The sequence below is a fragment of the Hylaeus anthracinus genome, unplaced genomic scaffold (assembly GCF_026225885.1).
Source record: "Hylaeus anthracinus isolate JK02 unplaced genomic scaffold, UHH_iyHylAnth1.0_haploid 0, whole genome shotgun sequence".
Classification (NCBI taxonomy): domain Eukaryota; kingdom Metazoa; phylum Arthropoda; class Insecta; order Hymenoptera; family Colletidae; genus Hylaeus; species Hylaeus anthracinus.
Window position 1 is genome coordinate 22,222,645 of NW_026533254.1, and position 16,253 is coordinate 22,238,897.

Genomic DNA, 16,253 nt, shown 5'->3' on the forward strand with positions numbered 1-16,253 from the left:
CGTAAGTAAATGACACGGAAAGTAGAAGCAGACACATGTACTGCACATGTACTGCACGTTCGCAATGTATTCATAGGAGAAAGAAAAATCAACCCACGGATAAATGATAAGAGAATCAATACTCCGTGAATACGATGGAATGTGAGATAGGAAAATTGGAAAATTCTGGAACAGAAGGTTACAGAAATTGAACAATTGAAGCAATTCGTGGGGAGTGAGGGGGAGGTCTGAAGGAATTATACGATGAATCTTCTGACCGCAACCCGTGCCATAAAGTAACTACCGTTCGGTCCCTTTTGGGGGAGAGTCCATTTATTCCATTCACGCAGCAACAGTTACTTCTCCAATTCGAGCCCTCGGAGCTCGAAAGCTCCGCGGCGCCAACGTTAATTGCGCCTTCTTTCTCGGGTAGCGGACACGGGTTCGAAGATGTCGCGCGGAACGGGGGATTCCCAGACCCCTGGCCCTTTTAAATTCAACGCGGCGCGCTTCATTAGCGAACGTGGTTTCGGCCGTGGACCGCAACGATTTAATCCGAGCTTGCGCGCTCGGCGTCGCGCCGGAATTCAATTTCCCTGCGGCCTTAATGGACCAAAACGTTCCGAACTGAGGCTCCACGGTCCCTGGTCGTGCCCAGCACCGACGGGAATCGATGCCATGATCCCCGACAGGTCCGTGGAGGCGGACTCTGTCCAGATTACGGTACCTCGTTGGTCCTGGCAGCTTGCGAGCTTCGATCGAAAAGTAATTGAGAAGCTTGCGTGGACCCCGCGATAGAACGCTGGAGTGGACTGGATGAATGAGCCTGATTCGCGTGGGATGAACGTACGGTGAAAGGTGGTATTAAACGAAGTTGTTGTGCACGGGATGGTCGAGTTAGGTCAGTTCTTTCCTGCGCTCGATCTTCGGCTAACTTATTTAACTGAAGGGATTTCGTAGTTTGTGCTCCACCTGGTCGGGACTCTGGAGTTTCGTGGTTTCTCGTGAGAAATGTAGGGATCGTGTACCGCCAAGTTTTTCGATTATTAGTGGCGTTAAATGGTATTAACGCGGTTGCGTATTTCGAATCGCAGGCCGATGCGAATCTTCCTAGTTGCTGGCAAGACAAATAGGTGCGTCTTACCAGGAACGGTTCTAGTCTACTTTCCATGTTAAGCGAGTTCCGCGTACATATGTCAGACCGAGCACCGTCTTGTTCCACTTAACAGGCTATTTGTCTGACGAGAAACGATCCCAGTCTACTCCCCAGATTCCAGATACCGTAGACTCTCGAGGGAACGTAAAATTGTAATTATAGGGAAAACGTTCCGATCGGAAATATTAATTGTTTCGGGTGATATTTTAGTAGATATGACTGTAACTTGATGTAAATCCACCACTGTACGGAAAACAATACCGCGTGTCTGACTAAGCACAATTCCAAACTACTGTGTACATTTGGAGAGTTCCGCAATACATATGTCCGACCAAGGAGTGTCTTGCTCTACTTAACAGGCTACGATCCGTTCCTACATTGCTTGTTCAACGAGAAACTATCATTATGCAAGGCATGGTTAACGTCAGCAATGGAAACTTGCTGCAGATGGTGAGAAAACAGGCACAGAACTTGTTACATTCAGGGAACGTTTTCTCTCGTATTTTTCTTACTCTTACTCTGACTTTCACGAATTGTTTGTGTTGGAATATTTACTATGATTCAACCATTTAATTTAGTACAAAAATAAAGATAATAAACCAGGAGAGAAAAAATAATAATGACTAGTTATTAGCTCACATTCCCATTAGTTTGCAATATTAGTAATGAAGATATCGTAAATAACCTTTGGATAATCGTTGCTAGTGTGGGAAGTGCTTGAAACTCTATTTGATAATACATTGTCCTGATTACGGCGAGTCGATTCACAAATGATTGTAATAATCTAACGTACCCTGGAACTATTCGAGGGAGCATTCATACGTAAGCGAGAAGTTTGCCGGCACTCGACGCAATGAGATGGCGAAGTAACAATGAGCGGCGTGCATTGTGGTGAACGCTGGGAGATACAATCGCGCGAGATCAATGCAAGATAAAGCGGGGAACAGTGAGGCGATCGAAGCAACCGAAGGATATGGTTTGGTTCGAAATCATAGTGCTCGCAATCGCTGAGGTATCATCGAAAAACAAAAATTTGAAATCACTAATTGCTTTCAATTAATTAATTTATAAAACTAACGCGCCAGACTGAAAAAAAATATCTCCAGTACGCCGCTCCAATCGATGAATGTTTCAATCAAACTAGAGGATCTTTCCCTGTTCCCAAATTCAGATCAGTTGGAAACTTACTCACACTACGCAAAGTCAATTCCGCGTTCGGGAACTCGGGTAATGGAAGCTTGAGTGCACTCCGGTTCTTCGAGATTTGGGATCGAAATAGAAGATACAGCTTGTCCCTTGGTCGCGAATTTCTGTTCTGCGTGCTCTTTGGCGTTCTCGATTGTTCAGGTACGTTTAGTGCGGTTCAGTTTGTGCACAATTTATACGAATAAAATTGCATTCGCACCATTAGATACCTGCACCAGCCTCGGTTATTTATGTATTACGATTATTTGTTGGCTATTCTTTCTTATTAATTTTACGTACCTTTAGATGAACGTTACACCTGTTTTTATGCATTCTGCGATATTTATTTAAATTTATATTCTAAAGGGAATTTTAAAGAACAATGTAGATTATCTCGTCGCATTTCGTGCAACGAACGACTCATTTATCAAAGAGAAACTGAATCAGGTCAAGTGTAATTTCTGCGCAAATTAATCGAAGGTCTAAACGCACCTTTAGAAACCATTAGCAACAGAAGAAATTTCAAAATATATCCTCGGATCTTTCTTCTTTCTTCCACCCTTCCATCTCATTTTAAAGAGATTTTCTTTCCATAGAACGACATGTTTTCTTACCAAGATTACCTAAGAAAACATACTTGCATGCATTTTAATTTCTGGTAATTATTTTGCCTTTCAACGCAGGTCGAGCGTTTCGAGGAACGCTGGATTTTATATGCACGTTTCTGAGGCAAATGAAATCCGCTTGAAAAGAGCGCTTCGTTTTCTTTACCTTTCAAAGCAGCGTTTCGTATAAGTATTTCAGCTTTATTCTGTTTACGTTCGCCGCGACGATCGATAAGTTTACCTTCAGGACAATATTCATAGCCGCGAGATTGAGATATGTATATCAGTCTATCAGGAAACGCCAAAGTACGATATATTAAAATTCTTGCGTTTTAAAATACGCTCTACCGGCAATGAAAATACCCTGCGAGACGCACTGACGCGATATTACCTCCAAACATTTGCAAATCCCCCATTGAGGAGCCGCCACGTTTCCCTTCGCATGGGAAAACAGCGAAAGCTTGGAATCAACTTTATACCTTCCACGAGATAACGAGATGGAAATTGAAATGCGAAACCTATTGCGTTGAGATGGGTTCTCGTGGAAGAGGTCCATCGAAAGAGACTGTAACTATCGCGCAAGGAACAACACCGACTACTCCTGAGAAACTAACAGTCGATTTACGTTTAAAGGAACCTTTCTTCATAGTAAAAGGAATATAATTGAACCCAGGTACTGGAATAGAGAACAATTCGACAATTTATTTAGTGAAACTCAGTCTGTTTTAATTTTGCGTCATCTAGTAACCGATTGCGCTTATATCAATCAAAAAGTATTTGTCGTCCCTTGAAAATATGCGAAACGAAGTATAAAATTCCCCGACGTGTGGACACTTCCCTGTACTAGGAATAAATTCCCCAAGAAACGCTGACTTTTCTACCAAGAGAGAAGGCGCAAACGGCGCGGAGCCTGGTAAAAGTAAAAATTTGTTTCAATCAACCGTGACCCGACCCCGGCAGTCGAAACGCGTGCACTTTTCCAAGTCGGAGCGATAAACAGGTGCATCCTGTTCCGAAACGAGCCAAGGAAAATATTCAATTTCGCTTGTGTATTTCGACCCGACGAATGCAGTTTGGAGATTAAGCGTCGCAGCGACGCTTAATTAAATGCGCCGCCGAGTTCCTCTCGAAATGCAGCCGTGTCTGCGTTCGCGCAGGAAGCTGGTGTCCTTTATTAAACCCTGCCATATTTCGGGTCCGTCCCCATACGACGCATTCTCGTCGCGAAACAAGCAGCGACGACGACTGCCGTCCTCGCTTCGTATCGCCCCGGTCCCACGACACCTGTACACTTCTGGGAGCATTAATAGCTGGTGAAACGAGGAATGTAATAACAACACAGCCATTAAGACAGTCACGTGTGTGGAGCGTGCACGTGTGCCCACGTTTCAGATGCCCGACAGCGATACCGTAGGATCGCGCCTAGCTGCAATCAACCCAGAGAAACCGAGGCGACAGAGTATCCGCGAATACGCGGCTGCCCTTTATGGAAATCCGCCCCGTGGAACCGCTCGCCCGCAACGGAAAGTTAAACAGTCCCCTCTTCTCGAATACTTTGTTCCCCGGGAATTTTTATTCGAAACTGGTTGCCCGCGAGCTAGCTACCGGCCGAACTTTAAACGCCAGCGACACTTTCGAAAGTTTCGGAAACCCTTCACCGGCAATCCCGCCGAGGATTGCGCCGATTGGGAATTAACGGACACCGATTTATTGCCGACGAGCCTCCTCGTTGCCCGAAAATTGGGCCAAGCAGGAACGAGTCGAAATTGCGAACGCTTCGATACCTCTAGAGCGTCTGAGTGTTAAATAGCACGATCGAAAACCTCGGTGAGGGTATCGATTTTCGTAGACGGTGGCGCTTTTCGTTCTGGCTCGAAACAATCACAGGAATAATTTTCACGTTTTCGGAATTGTTTATATTTTGAAATATTTGGGAATGTTGAATTTTTAAACTTAACAAATCCTCGTAGAGTATGACAAGACGAAACATTTTTATGTTTACTGTTTAATCATTCGACGTTTAGTTTCAAAAATAAAAGTTGAAGATCAAAAGTAAGAATTTGGACGGCAGGTAATCCAAATGTGACCGTGTTTGGGCTCGTTTTAATCGGGAAAACTCTGCCAAGACATTGACAACCCTTTAATGAAAATACAACGACAAATACAATAGCAACGATGATAAATAAACAACAACGTTCCCTGTAGGGAAAAAAATAACTATTCCAAAAGCCAGAATTTACTCGTGCACCGATCCCTGGTATCCCTAACCCCGTTGCTTTGACTCCTTCGTAAGCGTAACGACCGAAATTGCGGTGCGGCACTTAGCTGTAATTGCAAATGAAATCCACGCTTTGCGAAACAACCCGAGGCATTATGGATACCGAGGTCCCTGTAAAAATCGTATTAATAAACCGCGCAGCGCAACGCGTAATCAGGCTTCGGCTGCACGCGACCGGTAATGATTAAAAACTTGCATTACGCGTGTGCATTAATTAAAAAAGCTCACCGGCGACGCGTTGGGAGCGACGGAGGGTATATTGATTTTTCTACTTCACCGTCGTCTGCGACCTGCCTTTAACCCGCGGCGAGCACGACTCCCCAACAAAGCTGTTGCCCTAACTCGATGTAGAACATAACCTGCAGGGTACTCGCAAGCGATTCCGCGTCTAGTGCATCTTAACAGCCCCTCCCCCGTCCATCTGCTGTGTACGCGACCCCTTTCGCGAGCTCCTGTCCGGAGGGCGAGTCCTACAGTCGTAGAGACCATATTTTTTCCTAAACGTAGGTGGTCATCCTGCGTGCGACAGCGTCCGAACCCCTGGAAGATTTACTTTGGACGTTAAATTACGACCGGCTGATCTTGGGGATCACGATCCATTGTGCGGAACAGAGGAGCCGTGAGCCGCGAACACCCGAGCCTGATGTATGAAACGTTCGAAACGCGAGAGAAAATTAACGACGAAGAGCGACTTACTTTTAGCGAACGAAAATAAATCGTTACGTAAAAGCGTCGAGGACGAGTGTTACGCGAGCGTAACTGGATCGTGATCCATCGCGGCCCGTTGAAGCAGGTGCGGGCTCGAGTCCATTTGCCCGACAACGAACGGTTATTATCTACTTGCTCAATTATGCACGGGCACTGTGTATTCGTTCGGGCGCAGGCGGGTGTGTTCGATCGGCAGTGTCGAGCGCGGTCTCGTTTACACGATAGTGCAACGTGGCTGCTATTCTGTTTACTCAAATAGGCCTGGTCGGACGTCTGACCTATAACGTTTGTACTCTACTTACCGAATTGGATACGATCGCGCGGTATACGTCAGTCCGTGCGCGGTATCATTCTACTTTTCGAATTCACCGGCACACGCGCGCATGTGTCAGATCGGGCACCGGCCACTTCTACTGTCCGCGCACGGACGCGCTATCTATCCTGTGTCCCGACAGGAACGACTTCTACTTTCCAGATTAAATGCGCGTTCGAGCGTCACACTGTGGTACATCGATTTAATTTTACAAACCGAACGATGTTAAAAAACACAGAAACTTTTCTTCTAAACGGATGATCCTCGAAAATGGCCATTTTTGAATATCCTCCTTTGTTATTGTAACTGATTCTATATGTAATGCAGTAATGGGCAAATAAAAATATTTACCATGCAGAAGTGCCATGAAGATCTTGCTCTATTCATCGGGGTTACGTTAAGAACCGAAACTCTTTATCTTTCGAGAGGGATGTTACCGCCCTTATCCGATTACAGGTGACATACTTTCCCATTAAGCCGGACTGAAAATATTTCTACCGTTATCACTCTCCGCACGGAAATTCCTAACTTCGAAGAACTAAAGAATATGAAACGGTATATCTACAACTGCCGCGGTTCTCTTTACCGTTTGTCGGCGACGTAACGTAAAGCACAACAAAAATAAAATACGGGTATCGGTAAATCAGAATTTAATCCGTTCCCTGGAACACACTTGGCTTACAGAATTACGCACGAAAAACTTCGCGTGCGTTTTTATCACCTTATCGCGCATTAACATTTCTCTCGGAACGTTTCTTCACGCACACCAAGCGTCCGCTACCCATACGCGAGCGTTCTCTCCTCGATCGAATATTATAAGGGGAAACAAAGGTCCTGAATAGAAACAAAAGTGAAAGTCCATTGCAGCGGCCAACTATGTTAATATCGTCACGAAACGTGAAATTTCCATTCCCATCGATAACGCGCGCCACTTTTCCCGGCGCATACGTACGATGCATCGTTCGTAAGAAAATCGCTTAAGTGGGACGCATTAGGCCACCGGAGGCATGAAAAATTTATTCCACGGGTTTCGAACGCGACCCTGCTGGTATCAATTTCCATTCGGCCTCGAACGCATTACGAATCCGCCTCTGTTTAACTTCGATACACGCGAGTGTATCGTCGCGATAAGGTCTCAATGAAAAAATGGCCCGATCGGGCGGAATATCTGATGTCGCGTGGCACGCGAACGAGCCCTTAACCCGACATTACGGAATAATCAACAGGAGACGTTGTTCTGTGCCACGTGAGCAAACATGTTTCGAAATTAGTACACCCCTCGCCCATGCAAAGAATTCGACTCCATGATAAATTCACAAGTAAAGTTTGTCCATCGGCCGAACACGTCCAACTCCGGTGGAGCAAGGTACAACAGAGGCACCATTGTCCGGCAGTGTAACCGTTAATATTGAACTCCAGAAGTTTGCTCGCTACGCGGCGACTACCTTCGTTCTATTGTGTAATGTTTAACGCAGCAAACCCTGCGGAACGGGAGCCTTCGTTAAGAGGTAGAAAAGAAACTCGTGTTACGCTAGCTACCGTTGATTCTCGGAAGGGAGTGGGTTGGAAAATATTACCTAAAGCCCGTTCTTATGGGATAATCTAAGAAAAAGAATGTGGATGCATGAGTGGTTCAAGTGGAATCAGACGGGTCATGGTCAGACAAGTGTGTTGGTTATAATGTACACATGGAAGAATGGAAGATTAGTTTTGCAAGAAATGGCCCAGATTATCAGAAATGGTAGTCCAGTCAACTAGCTTAGGTAACCCAGACCTAATCCTCTCGCTCCCTCGATTTCAGCGTTTACTCTCGAGTATTCAGAAGGTATACAGGTATGCAGAAGGTATGCAGAAGCAGACAGCTACCGATCAGACTATTTTTAACTTCGACGGCTGTTACGAATGTACGCCTTCTGACAAACGAACCTCCCTTTGTTCGCAGGTGGAGCGCCGTCGAGGGTCGTCGAGTGAAACGATGAGCGAATCGGGACGGGCCGGGCAAGGAGCGGCGCGATAATAATAATATGTGGACGACGTGGCCGCGTACGAGGCGCAAGTGTCGGGGCTCGGGCTCGTCGCGCAGCGGACACGAGGCTCGTGGTGGCCGCGACGGCTTTCGTTTCATTTATTCGGTGATGCTGGCTGCCTGCATGGCGGCGCAGGAGGCTAGGACCGCCAAGTGCCCACCACCCGACACGATACCCGGCTGTCCTTGCTACAATTTCGAGGATGGCCTGTTCCTGGAATGCGCCGGGGCCACCGAGGAGTCCCTCAGGAGCGCTTTGTCCGGCGTGATACACGCCGCCGAGGGGGAAGGTACGTACCCGCTCTATGACGAGCGAATACGTTAGGATAAAACAGGGTCTTTCGTTTCTGGCGGAAAGGATCATCCTGTCTTTTCCCCGGAGATCCGGTTAAACGGTACTATATCCAACGGGGACGGAATAACTATTTGGATTGCGTTCTCCATATAGGGATCTCGCGCGGAACTTTGTTCGACCTGCCCGTTTCAGATTTAAAATTGAAATTCCCCTGTCCAATTTTAATACACAAATTTTAAAACCATTCCCCGTTCGCGTCCAACTCGTCAGAGACAGGGGATCGGGCTGCTTTAACTCTTTCAGACCTACATTATTTTTTCCTCGAATTTAATTTAATTTTTAGAGGTTATCTTCGACTAAAATTAGGAGAAAATTAAACAAAAATCTTAGTGATGTAAATCTCGAGGAAAACTGGTCTTTCTTCACGTGCACAAATAAGGACATTCGCACTAAACGATATAAATTTTGCGTATTCAATTATGAACGTCAGGTATGACTGCGTTAACTATTTAAGAGATTCATTTGAGACATATTTTGGGGTGACATGTAAGATTTATCATAAATAGAAGCACGTTATCTGGACTGTCCAAATTCGGCAGGTGCATACATTTATGTCTCCAGAAAACATCAAATATTCGTTTGGAGTTATTAATGTCTGTGAAATTATTATCCGCTTTCTGGCACAGTTTTTCGTTCTATTTTCGGAGAATTACTCTTTTATAGACTACAGTCGTTGTTGCTTACCAACTAGTCAGACCAATCTCGCGACTGTTTCAGGAGCAATAGTTCAATCGCTGAGCGTTTACGAGTTAGACAGGAAGGTGGAGGAGCTTCGATCGGCCGCGTTTCCGCCCGGTTCTCAGATTAGACATCTGCAGATATCGCACTCGGCGATCCGCGAAATCAGCGAGGACGCCTTCGTACGACTGAGCAAGAGCCTCGAGTCTCTAGCGTTGGTGTCGGGTCGGCTGCCTCACGTGCCACAAAAGGCGATAACAACCTTGAGCACCTTGAAAGCTCTGGACCTGGAGGCGAACCTCGTTCACGAGCTTCCTAGTTACAGCTTCTACGACCTGTCCCTGATCAAACTGAACCTGAAAGGCAATCAGATAATAAGAATATCGGAATACGCGTTCACTGGACTCGAGAACACTTTGACGGATCTGGACCTGGCTGAGAATAAAATCAGAGTGTTCCCGATGACGTCGTTGAGAAGACTGGAGCACCTGACGTCCCTCAGGCTCGCTTGGAACGAGGTGTCCGAACTCCCAGAGGACGGTTACTCCAGATTGGACGCCTTGAACTTCCTCGATCTGAGCAGCAACAACTTCAAGAAGATCCCGCTCAACTGTTTCCGGTGCTGTCCGTCCCTGAAAACGCTGTCCCTCTACTACAACGCGGTGGAGTTCGTCGACAAGGACGCCTTCATATCGCTGATCGGCCTCGAATCCATCGATCTCAGCCACAATAAGATCGTATCCCTCGACGTGTCCACGTTTAGAGCAAACCAAAGGCTTAGGTCCATTGATCTGAGCCACAACCATATCCACTACATCCGAGGCGTGTTCTCGAAGCTGCCGGAATTGAAAGAGTTGTTCCTGGCCGAGAACAACATCCTGGAAATACCGGCGGAGACGTTCGCGGGTAGCACGAGCCTATCGGTGGTGTATCTTCAGCAGAATGCGATCAGGAGGATCGACGCGCGGGGTCTAGCGACCCTGAACCAGCTGGCGCAGCTGCACCTCAGCGGGAACTATATCGAAAAGGTGCCTCGGGACTTTCTCGAGCACTGCGAGAATCTCTCCACCCTGTCCTTGGACGGAAACAACATCCGCGAGCTGGAGGTGGGCACGTTCGCCAAGGCGAAGTCGTTGAGGGAGCTTCGGCTCCAGGACAATCAGATCACCGAAGTTAAGAGGGGTGTTTTCGCCCCTCTGCCGTCCCTGCTCGAGCTGCATCTGCAAAATAACGCGATAACGGACATGGAAACCGGTGCATTGAGGTCCTTGCACAGCCTCCAACACGTGAACCTCCAAGGTAATCTCTTGGCGGTGCTGGGCGATGTGTTTCAAGTGTCCAACGACGTGGGCCAAAACGGGAACAGCGGTAGCTCGCTGGTCTCCATTCAGCTGGACAATAACGGCCTGGGGGTGTTGCACAATGACTCTTTAAGGGGTCAAGCTTCCGTCAGAATCATGTGGCTTGGACACAACAGATTAACCCGCCTCCAGGCGCCTTTGTTCCGGGACCTGTTGCTGGTCGAGCGATTATATCTGACGAACAACTCCATCTCACGAATCGAGGACACTGCCTTTCAACCGATGCAGGCGCTCAAGTTCCTCGAGCTCAGCATGAATCGATTGAGCCACGTTACAGTGAGAACTTTCTCGGAACTACACGAACTCGAGGAACTATACCTGCAGGACAACGGTCTGCGCCGCTTGGACGCCTACGCCCTCACCGCCCTGAAACGGCTTCGCGTGCTCGATCTGGCCAACAATCATCTCAACGTGTTGCACGACAAAATCTTCCAGGAGGGTCTACCCATCAGAACGCTGAACCTGAAAAATTGCACAGTTAGCGTGATAGAGAACGGAGCCTTCAGAGGACTCAACAATCTTTACGAGTTGAATCTGGAGCACAATCATCTCACTGCCACTGCCCTGAATCGCTTAGACATTCCAGGCTTGAGGGTCCTCAGGATATCCTACAACAATTTCAGTCAGATTAACGGCAACTCGTTAGACGGCCTCCCGTCTCTTCAGCATCTATCCATGGACTCGTCTCAACTCTACCGACTGTCGCCGGACATATTCTCGAAGAACAAGAACCTGGGCAAACTGTTGCTGAGCAACAATCTGCTACGAGTGCTGCCCAGCCTTCTGTTCCTCGGCCTGGACTCGCTGAAAGAAGTGAAGCTCGACGGCAATAGGTTCCAGGAGATCCCGTACGACGCGTTCGCGAACGCCACTATGGTCGAGTTCCTGTCATTGGCTAACAATGTAATCCTCAACGTGGACATGTCGCGGCTAAACGGATTGGCCAGCCTGCGGGAACTCGATTTGCGCGGTAATTACATCACGACCCTCTCCGGGTTCGCCGACGTCAACCTATCCCGCCTGATATCCGTGGACCTCAGTCATAATCACCTGACCGCCCTCCCGGCGAACTTCTTCGCGCGCTCAAACTTGCTGCGCAAGGTCGAACTCGCCGCTAACAAATTCCACCAGATACCAGCGGTGGCCCTGTCAGCCCAAAACATCCCCAGCCTGGCCTGGCTGAACGTCACGGCCAACCCCCTGGTCAGAATACACGAGATCAGTTCGGAAGCCAGATATCCAGCTCTTCAGGAGATACACATATCGGGAACGAACCTGACGATCGTCACCAGCCAGGACTTCGAAGCGTTCCCAGCCCTCATGCACCTCTTCATGGGCAACAACATGATCTCTCGAGTGTCGCCAAGCGCGTTCCGAAGCCTCCTGGAACTGTTGACGTTGGATCTCAGCATGAACGAGCTGGAGTTGCTGCCTCAGGAGAGACTGAAGGGCCTGGAACACCTCAGACTGCTCAATCTTACACACAATAAGCTGAAGGAGCTCGAGGACTTTCCCCTAGACTTGAAGGCCCTTCAGGTGCTGGATCTATCGTACAACCAGATCAGCGGGGTGGGCAAGAGCACGTTCCAGCACCTGGAGAACCTGGCAGAGCTTCACCTTTACGGCAATTGGATATCCTCTATCTCCCCGGATGCCTTCAAGCCTTTAAAGAAACTGAGGATTCTGGATCTGAGCAGAAACTATCTGGCGAATTTACCGCTGAATGCCTTCCGGCCCCTAGAGACGCAGATCAGGAGCCTGCGTGCTGAAGGTAAGCTCTCAACTTTATTCCATTTAACTTATGGTAACTAGTTCTCGCTCGTGAACTCGAGACTACCGGGTCGCTTGAGAGCGAGGCAGGTAGGGATTTCGACTTCCGTGGGATATTTAGTATAGCAGCGTGGAATTTGACAGAGCCAAGATGTTTTTCTGTTTTGTTTTCACGAGGGAAATATCCCAAAGACGTCCTCGTTCTTTTGGGGAAGGCTGGAGATTGCGTGGGATTCCCCGCACCGCTCACTCAGCGAAGTAGAACCTAGCCACTACAACCACCACGGTGTCTTACTGTGCGCCCATTAACGTCAACAACTTTCAGTGTCTCCCCGAGGTTGAAGTGTTGGTAACAAAATAAAGTTTCCCTCTCTGCGTAGAGAATCCACTGCACTGCGATTGCGAGTCTCAGGAGCTTTGGGAGTGGCTGCGCGACCACCAGAAGCTGGTAGGCGGCAGTATGGGCAGGAACCGAGGAGGATTGCGGATGAACGACGTGGACACCGGTGTACTGAGGTGCGAGCAGCCGCCAGAACTACGAGGTCTGGTGTTTCTGGACTTGGACCCGCACGCTTTCTGCTCCGCCCCTCTAGTCCTAAAGCTGGCCATCCAGGACATCCAACCGTTCTCCGTCCTGGTGTCCTGGCAGAGCAGGAACCACTCGGGTATCAGGGGCTACCAGGTGGCCTACCACGCGATGGAGAACGTTGACGAGGTAGATTCAATTTTCGATAAACCAGGTGGATTCCAAGTGGATAAACCAGAGGGCGTCCTTTTCTTTGATCAGCTTAGTAGCAATTTTCTTGCAACCAAAATATAAAAGTATACCTCTAAACCCACACCCCAGATCCTCCGGCCAAAGTGTTTCGTCGCACCTACTACACCGTACTCTTGTTTCTCCTTCCAGATCAGAGCAAAGATCCTGGAGCCAAACTCTCGTTCAACGAAACTATCCAACCTGTTACCGAACGCTCGTTACCTGATCTGCGTGTTCGGACTGGGCAACTGGCTGACCCAGCGCGTAGAGGACGACAAGGTGTACCATTTCAACTTCTCCAACCACGAGACGTTCGAGTCGTCGTCGGATATGCAAATGGCGGACTCGTCGACGAGCCGTTGCACGGAGGTGAAGACCCTGGAGGCACCCGACGCCGTCATCAGCAGTGACGGCTCGTCGATGGGCGACGTTGGCAGCGTCAGTAGCTTCCTGACCAGGCGTCTAGGTTTGATAGTCGGCTGTTGCATGGGATTCGTCGTGTTCCTGCTCCTCGTGTCCGTCCTCGGTTACCTGAAGGTGAAAAAGCAAAGGGAGACCGTTAAAAGGGAGCAACCGATCCCGCCCGAGTACATCTCCTACAGACACTTCAGCATACAGAGCGGGGAGGCCGGCCACGCCGCCAGACAGGCCAGCCAGGAGGGCCACAACTCCAACTTCGTCAACAGCATGGGCAACACGAACCTGAATGTATGAGACAAGTCTAAAAACTCCCGATTCGTGGAGGTTTCGAACGTTTGAGTACGTGGTACGGGGCGGCTAGGCGATAGTCGCCCCGAACATGACGGCAAACGCGAAACCCACCCGACTCGCGGGAGTTTTACCACGAAAAAAGACAACGCAGTCCAACGAGGGTTATCCCTTCATCACGTGCTCGATCGAGGCTCGAGCCCCAGACTGAACTCTCTCGGCGGTCGTCGCTCGACTCCAACCTACCTAGGTAAACCGAGTATTTTATATGTGATTTTCTACCGAATCTTAACCTAACTCGACGCGACACGCGGACTGAAAACGGTCGAGACACCGTTGCAACGGAAAGTGCGCGCGTGTGTGTGTGTGTGCCAGTGAATCGGCGGGGACACACCGTACCGAACAATTTACGAGCAAATGCCCTGCCGCGATCTGTCCAGAACGATGCATTGTGTTCTCGAAACGGGGCGGCAAACCACTCGACGTAGCAGACAATGCGACGTGGCGTTTCGTGCGCTCGCGTTCTTGAACTTCCGGATCGCCGAAGGGCCAGGAACAACGATGGCGGAGATTCGTCATCGTTTCGGCGCCGAATGGCGGGTCATTGTTTGTAAATAAGCGAGCTGGTTCGGGCCGCTGCGCCCGTCCGTGTGCGATGGGCCGGCGAACCGAACGCTTAGGCGAATTTTCGGAGACTCTTCGTTTAGCAAACCGTAGTTAAATTAGGACTTGAGGCGACGGTTTCCGTTTGTCTTTTGCGAACTAGGTGGAAACGGGAATTGTTGATAGGATCAGTGTTATTACGCCTGGCTCTCGATTCTCTCGAAACGAACGCGCGCGAGTTTCGCGCTCTTTGCTGTACCATATGCTATCCACGGATGTTATCAGGAACACATTGGAAATTAGATATCCGCGTTGCGTATTATCCAGCGAATTGCGGTCCACGTGATAGAGGGGGTGGGGGGGGGCCCCCGGGGGCGGCGCGCGCGCGGCGATATCTTGGTGTCGGGGCCAGGGGAGAGGGGGAGAGAATGGCCGTGATAAACTGTGTGCGTGTTCGTCGGGTGATGCCGAAAATAATCGCTCGATAGGTGTGCATCGTTCGATTGAAAGATCTCGGATGTACCACGCGCTGTGTACTGTAACATATACGTACGTCACTGTAATAAAAATGCAAATTCTTTTTTAAACGGTGGTCTGTGGCGACGTAACCCTACCTACATTTTTATTTCAGCCTGGAGGGGAACGGAAGGTGTCGGTTATTGAATTCCTTTAACAGGATGCTGCTAGTGCCGAGTGAGGAAGCACTTGACTCTTCAAAAGAAAAAAAAAAAAAAAAAGAAAAAAGAAAACCTAGAATACATAATAATTACACTTCTCATTCTTGTATTAGGTCATCTCGTAAATTCGTGCGGGCTGTATCGATGTTTAATAAAAAAAAAAAAAAAAAAAAACTACAGAAATATTGTAAAACGAGAGAGATTACCTTTTTTAAAACATTTACGGGTACGTTTCACATATTAAGAGTCGCAGATGAATAAGTGGCATGAACTTGTGGAACGACCTAATATGTACACATTTGTCATAACTGCATAAATATCCGCAGTCTAGTAATAATGATTAATTTTGGACATTCCAGTTTTTTGTAGTCAAAAATCTTCCCAGATGTTTTTCTCCGATGTGTCTGTCGTTACCGTCGCCATTAAAAATAGTTTCAATTAACGATAAAGATTCGTTCTTCCCTGGCAGGCGAATCAAGCGATGCTCCGTGGACCGAAGACGCAGGTGAATTCTAAAAAGATTAAAGACACTGGAGCATCTGAGATTCCGAGAGACGGCAAAGGTAATCGGAATCCTTAAAATACACGCGGTATTTTCCTCGACTATTTGAATCTATGTTCTTCCTCGCCGCGACTATGCACAGACTCGGGTGCTTCGCGGCTGGCATAAATTTCCCAATGTCTCGACGAAATGCTTCCGTCCGTTTTATCGTATTTCCTTGCAATTAACCCCCCTCTGACCACCCTGGCGTCGTTTCCCGTCGAAAAAGAAGGTGTTCTGCATATTTCATTCGCCGGTGGAGCCGACAAAAAGCCTCTGTTTCCAGGACACCTCTTTCTTGGACCTCCAGAACTCTTCATATATACGAAAGACGATGAGACGAAACTTTTTTATATTTACTATTTATTCATAGGATGCTTAGTTTCGAAAATAAAAATTGAAAAACTAGAAGTTTGTTGGAAAAATTGAATTTCAGGTAAAGGGTCTTCCATGTTTTCAATTTTTATCTCTGAAACTAAACGTCGTATGAATACACTGTAAATTTAAAAAAAGTTTTGTTTGTCATTCTCTATAAGCCGATATGTTTCTAAAA

At 48.0% G+C, this 16,253-nt stretch overlaps 1 protein-coding gene across 3 annotated transcripts in view; it reads left to right on the plus strand.

The window, feature by feature from the left end:
• LOC128894508 (protein artichoke-like) overlaps positions 1-14,855 on the plus strand; it is a 189,513-nt gene extending 174,658 nt beyond the window's left edge. For all 3 annotated transcript variants that reach the window (XM_054156279.1, XM_054156289.1, XM_054156295.1), the window contains 4 exons: positions 8,167-8,540; positions 9,323-12,415; positions 12,795-13,129; positions 13,322-14,855. In XM_054156279.1, the coding sequence (XP_054012254.1) occupies positions 8,249-8,540; positions 9,323-12,415; positions 12,795-13,129; positions 13,322-13,885 (4,284 nt within the window). In that variant the 5' untranslated portion in view covers positions 8,167-8,248 and the 3' untranslated portion in view covers positions 13,886-14,855. The remainder of the gene's footprint in view (positions 1-8,166; positions 8,541-9,322; positions 12,416-12,794; positions 13,130-13,321) is intronic.
• Positions 14,856-16,253: the final 1,398 nt, after the last annotated feature.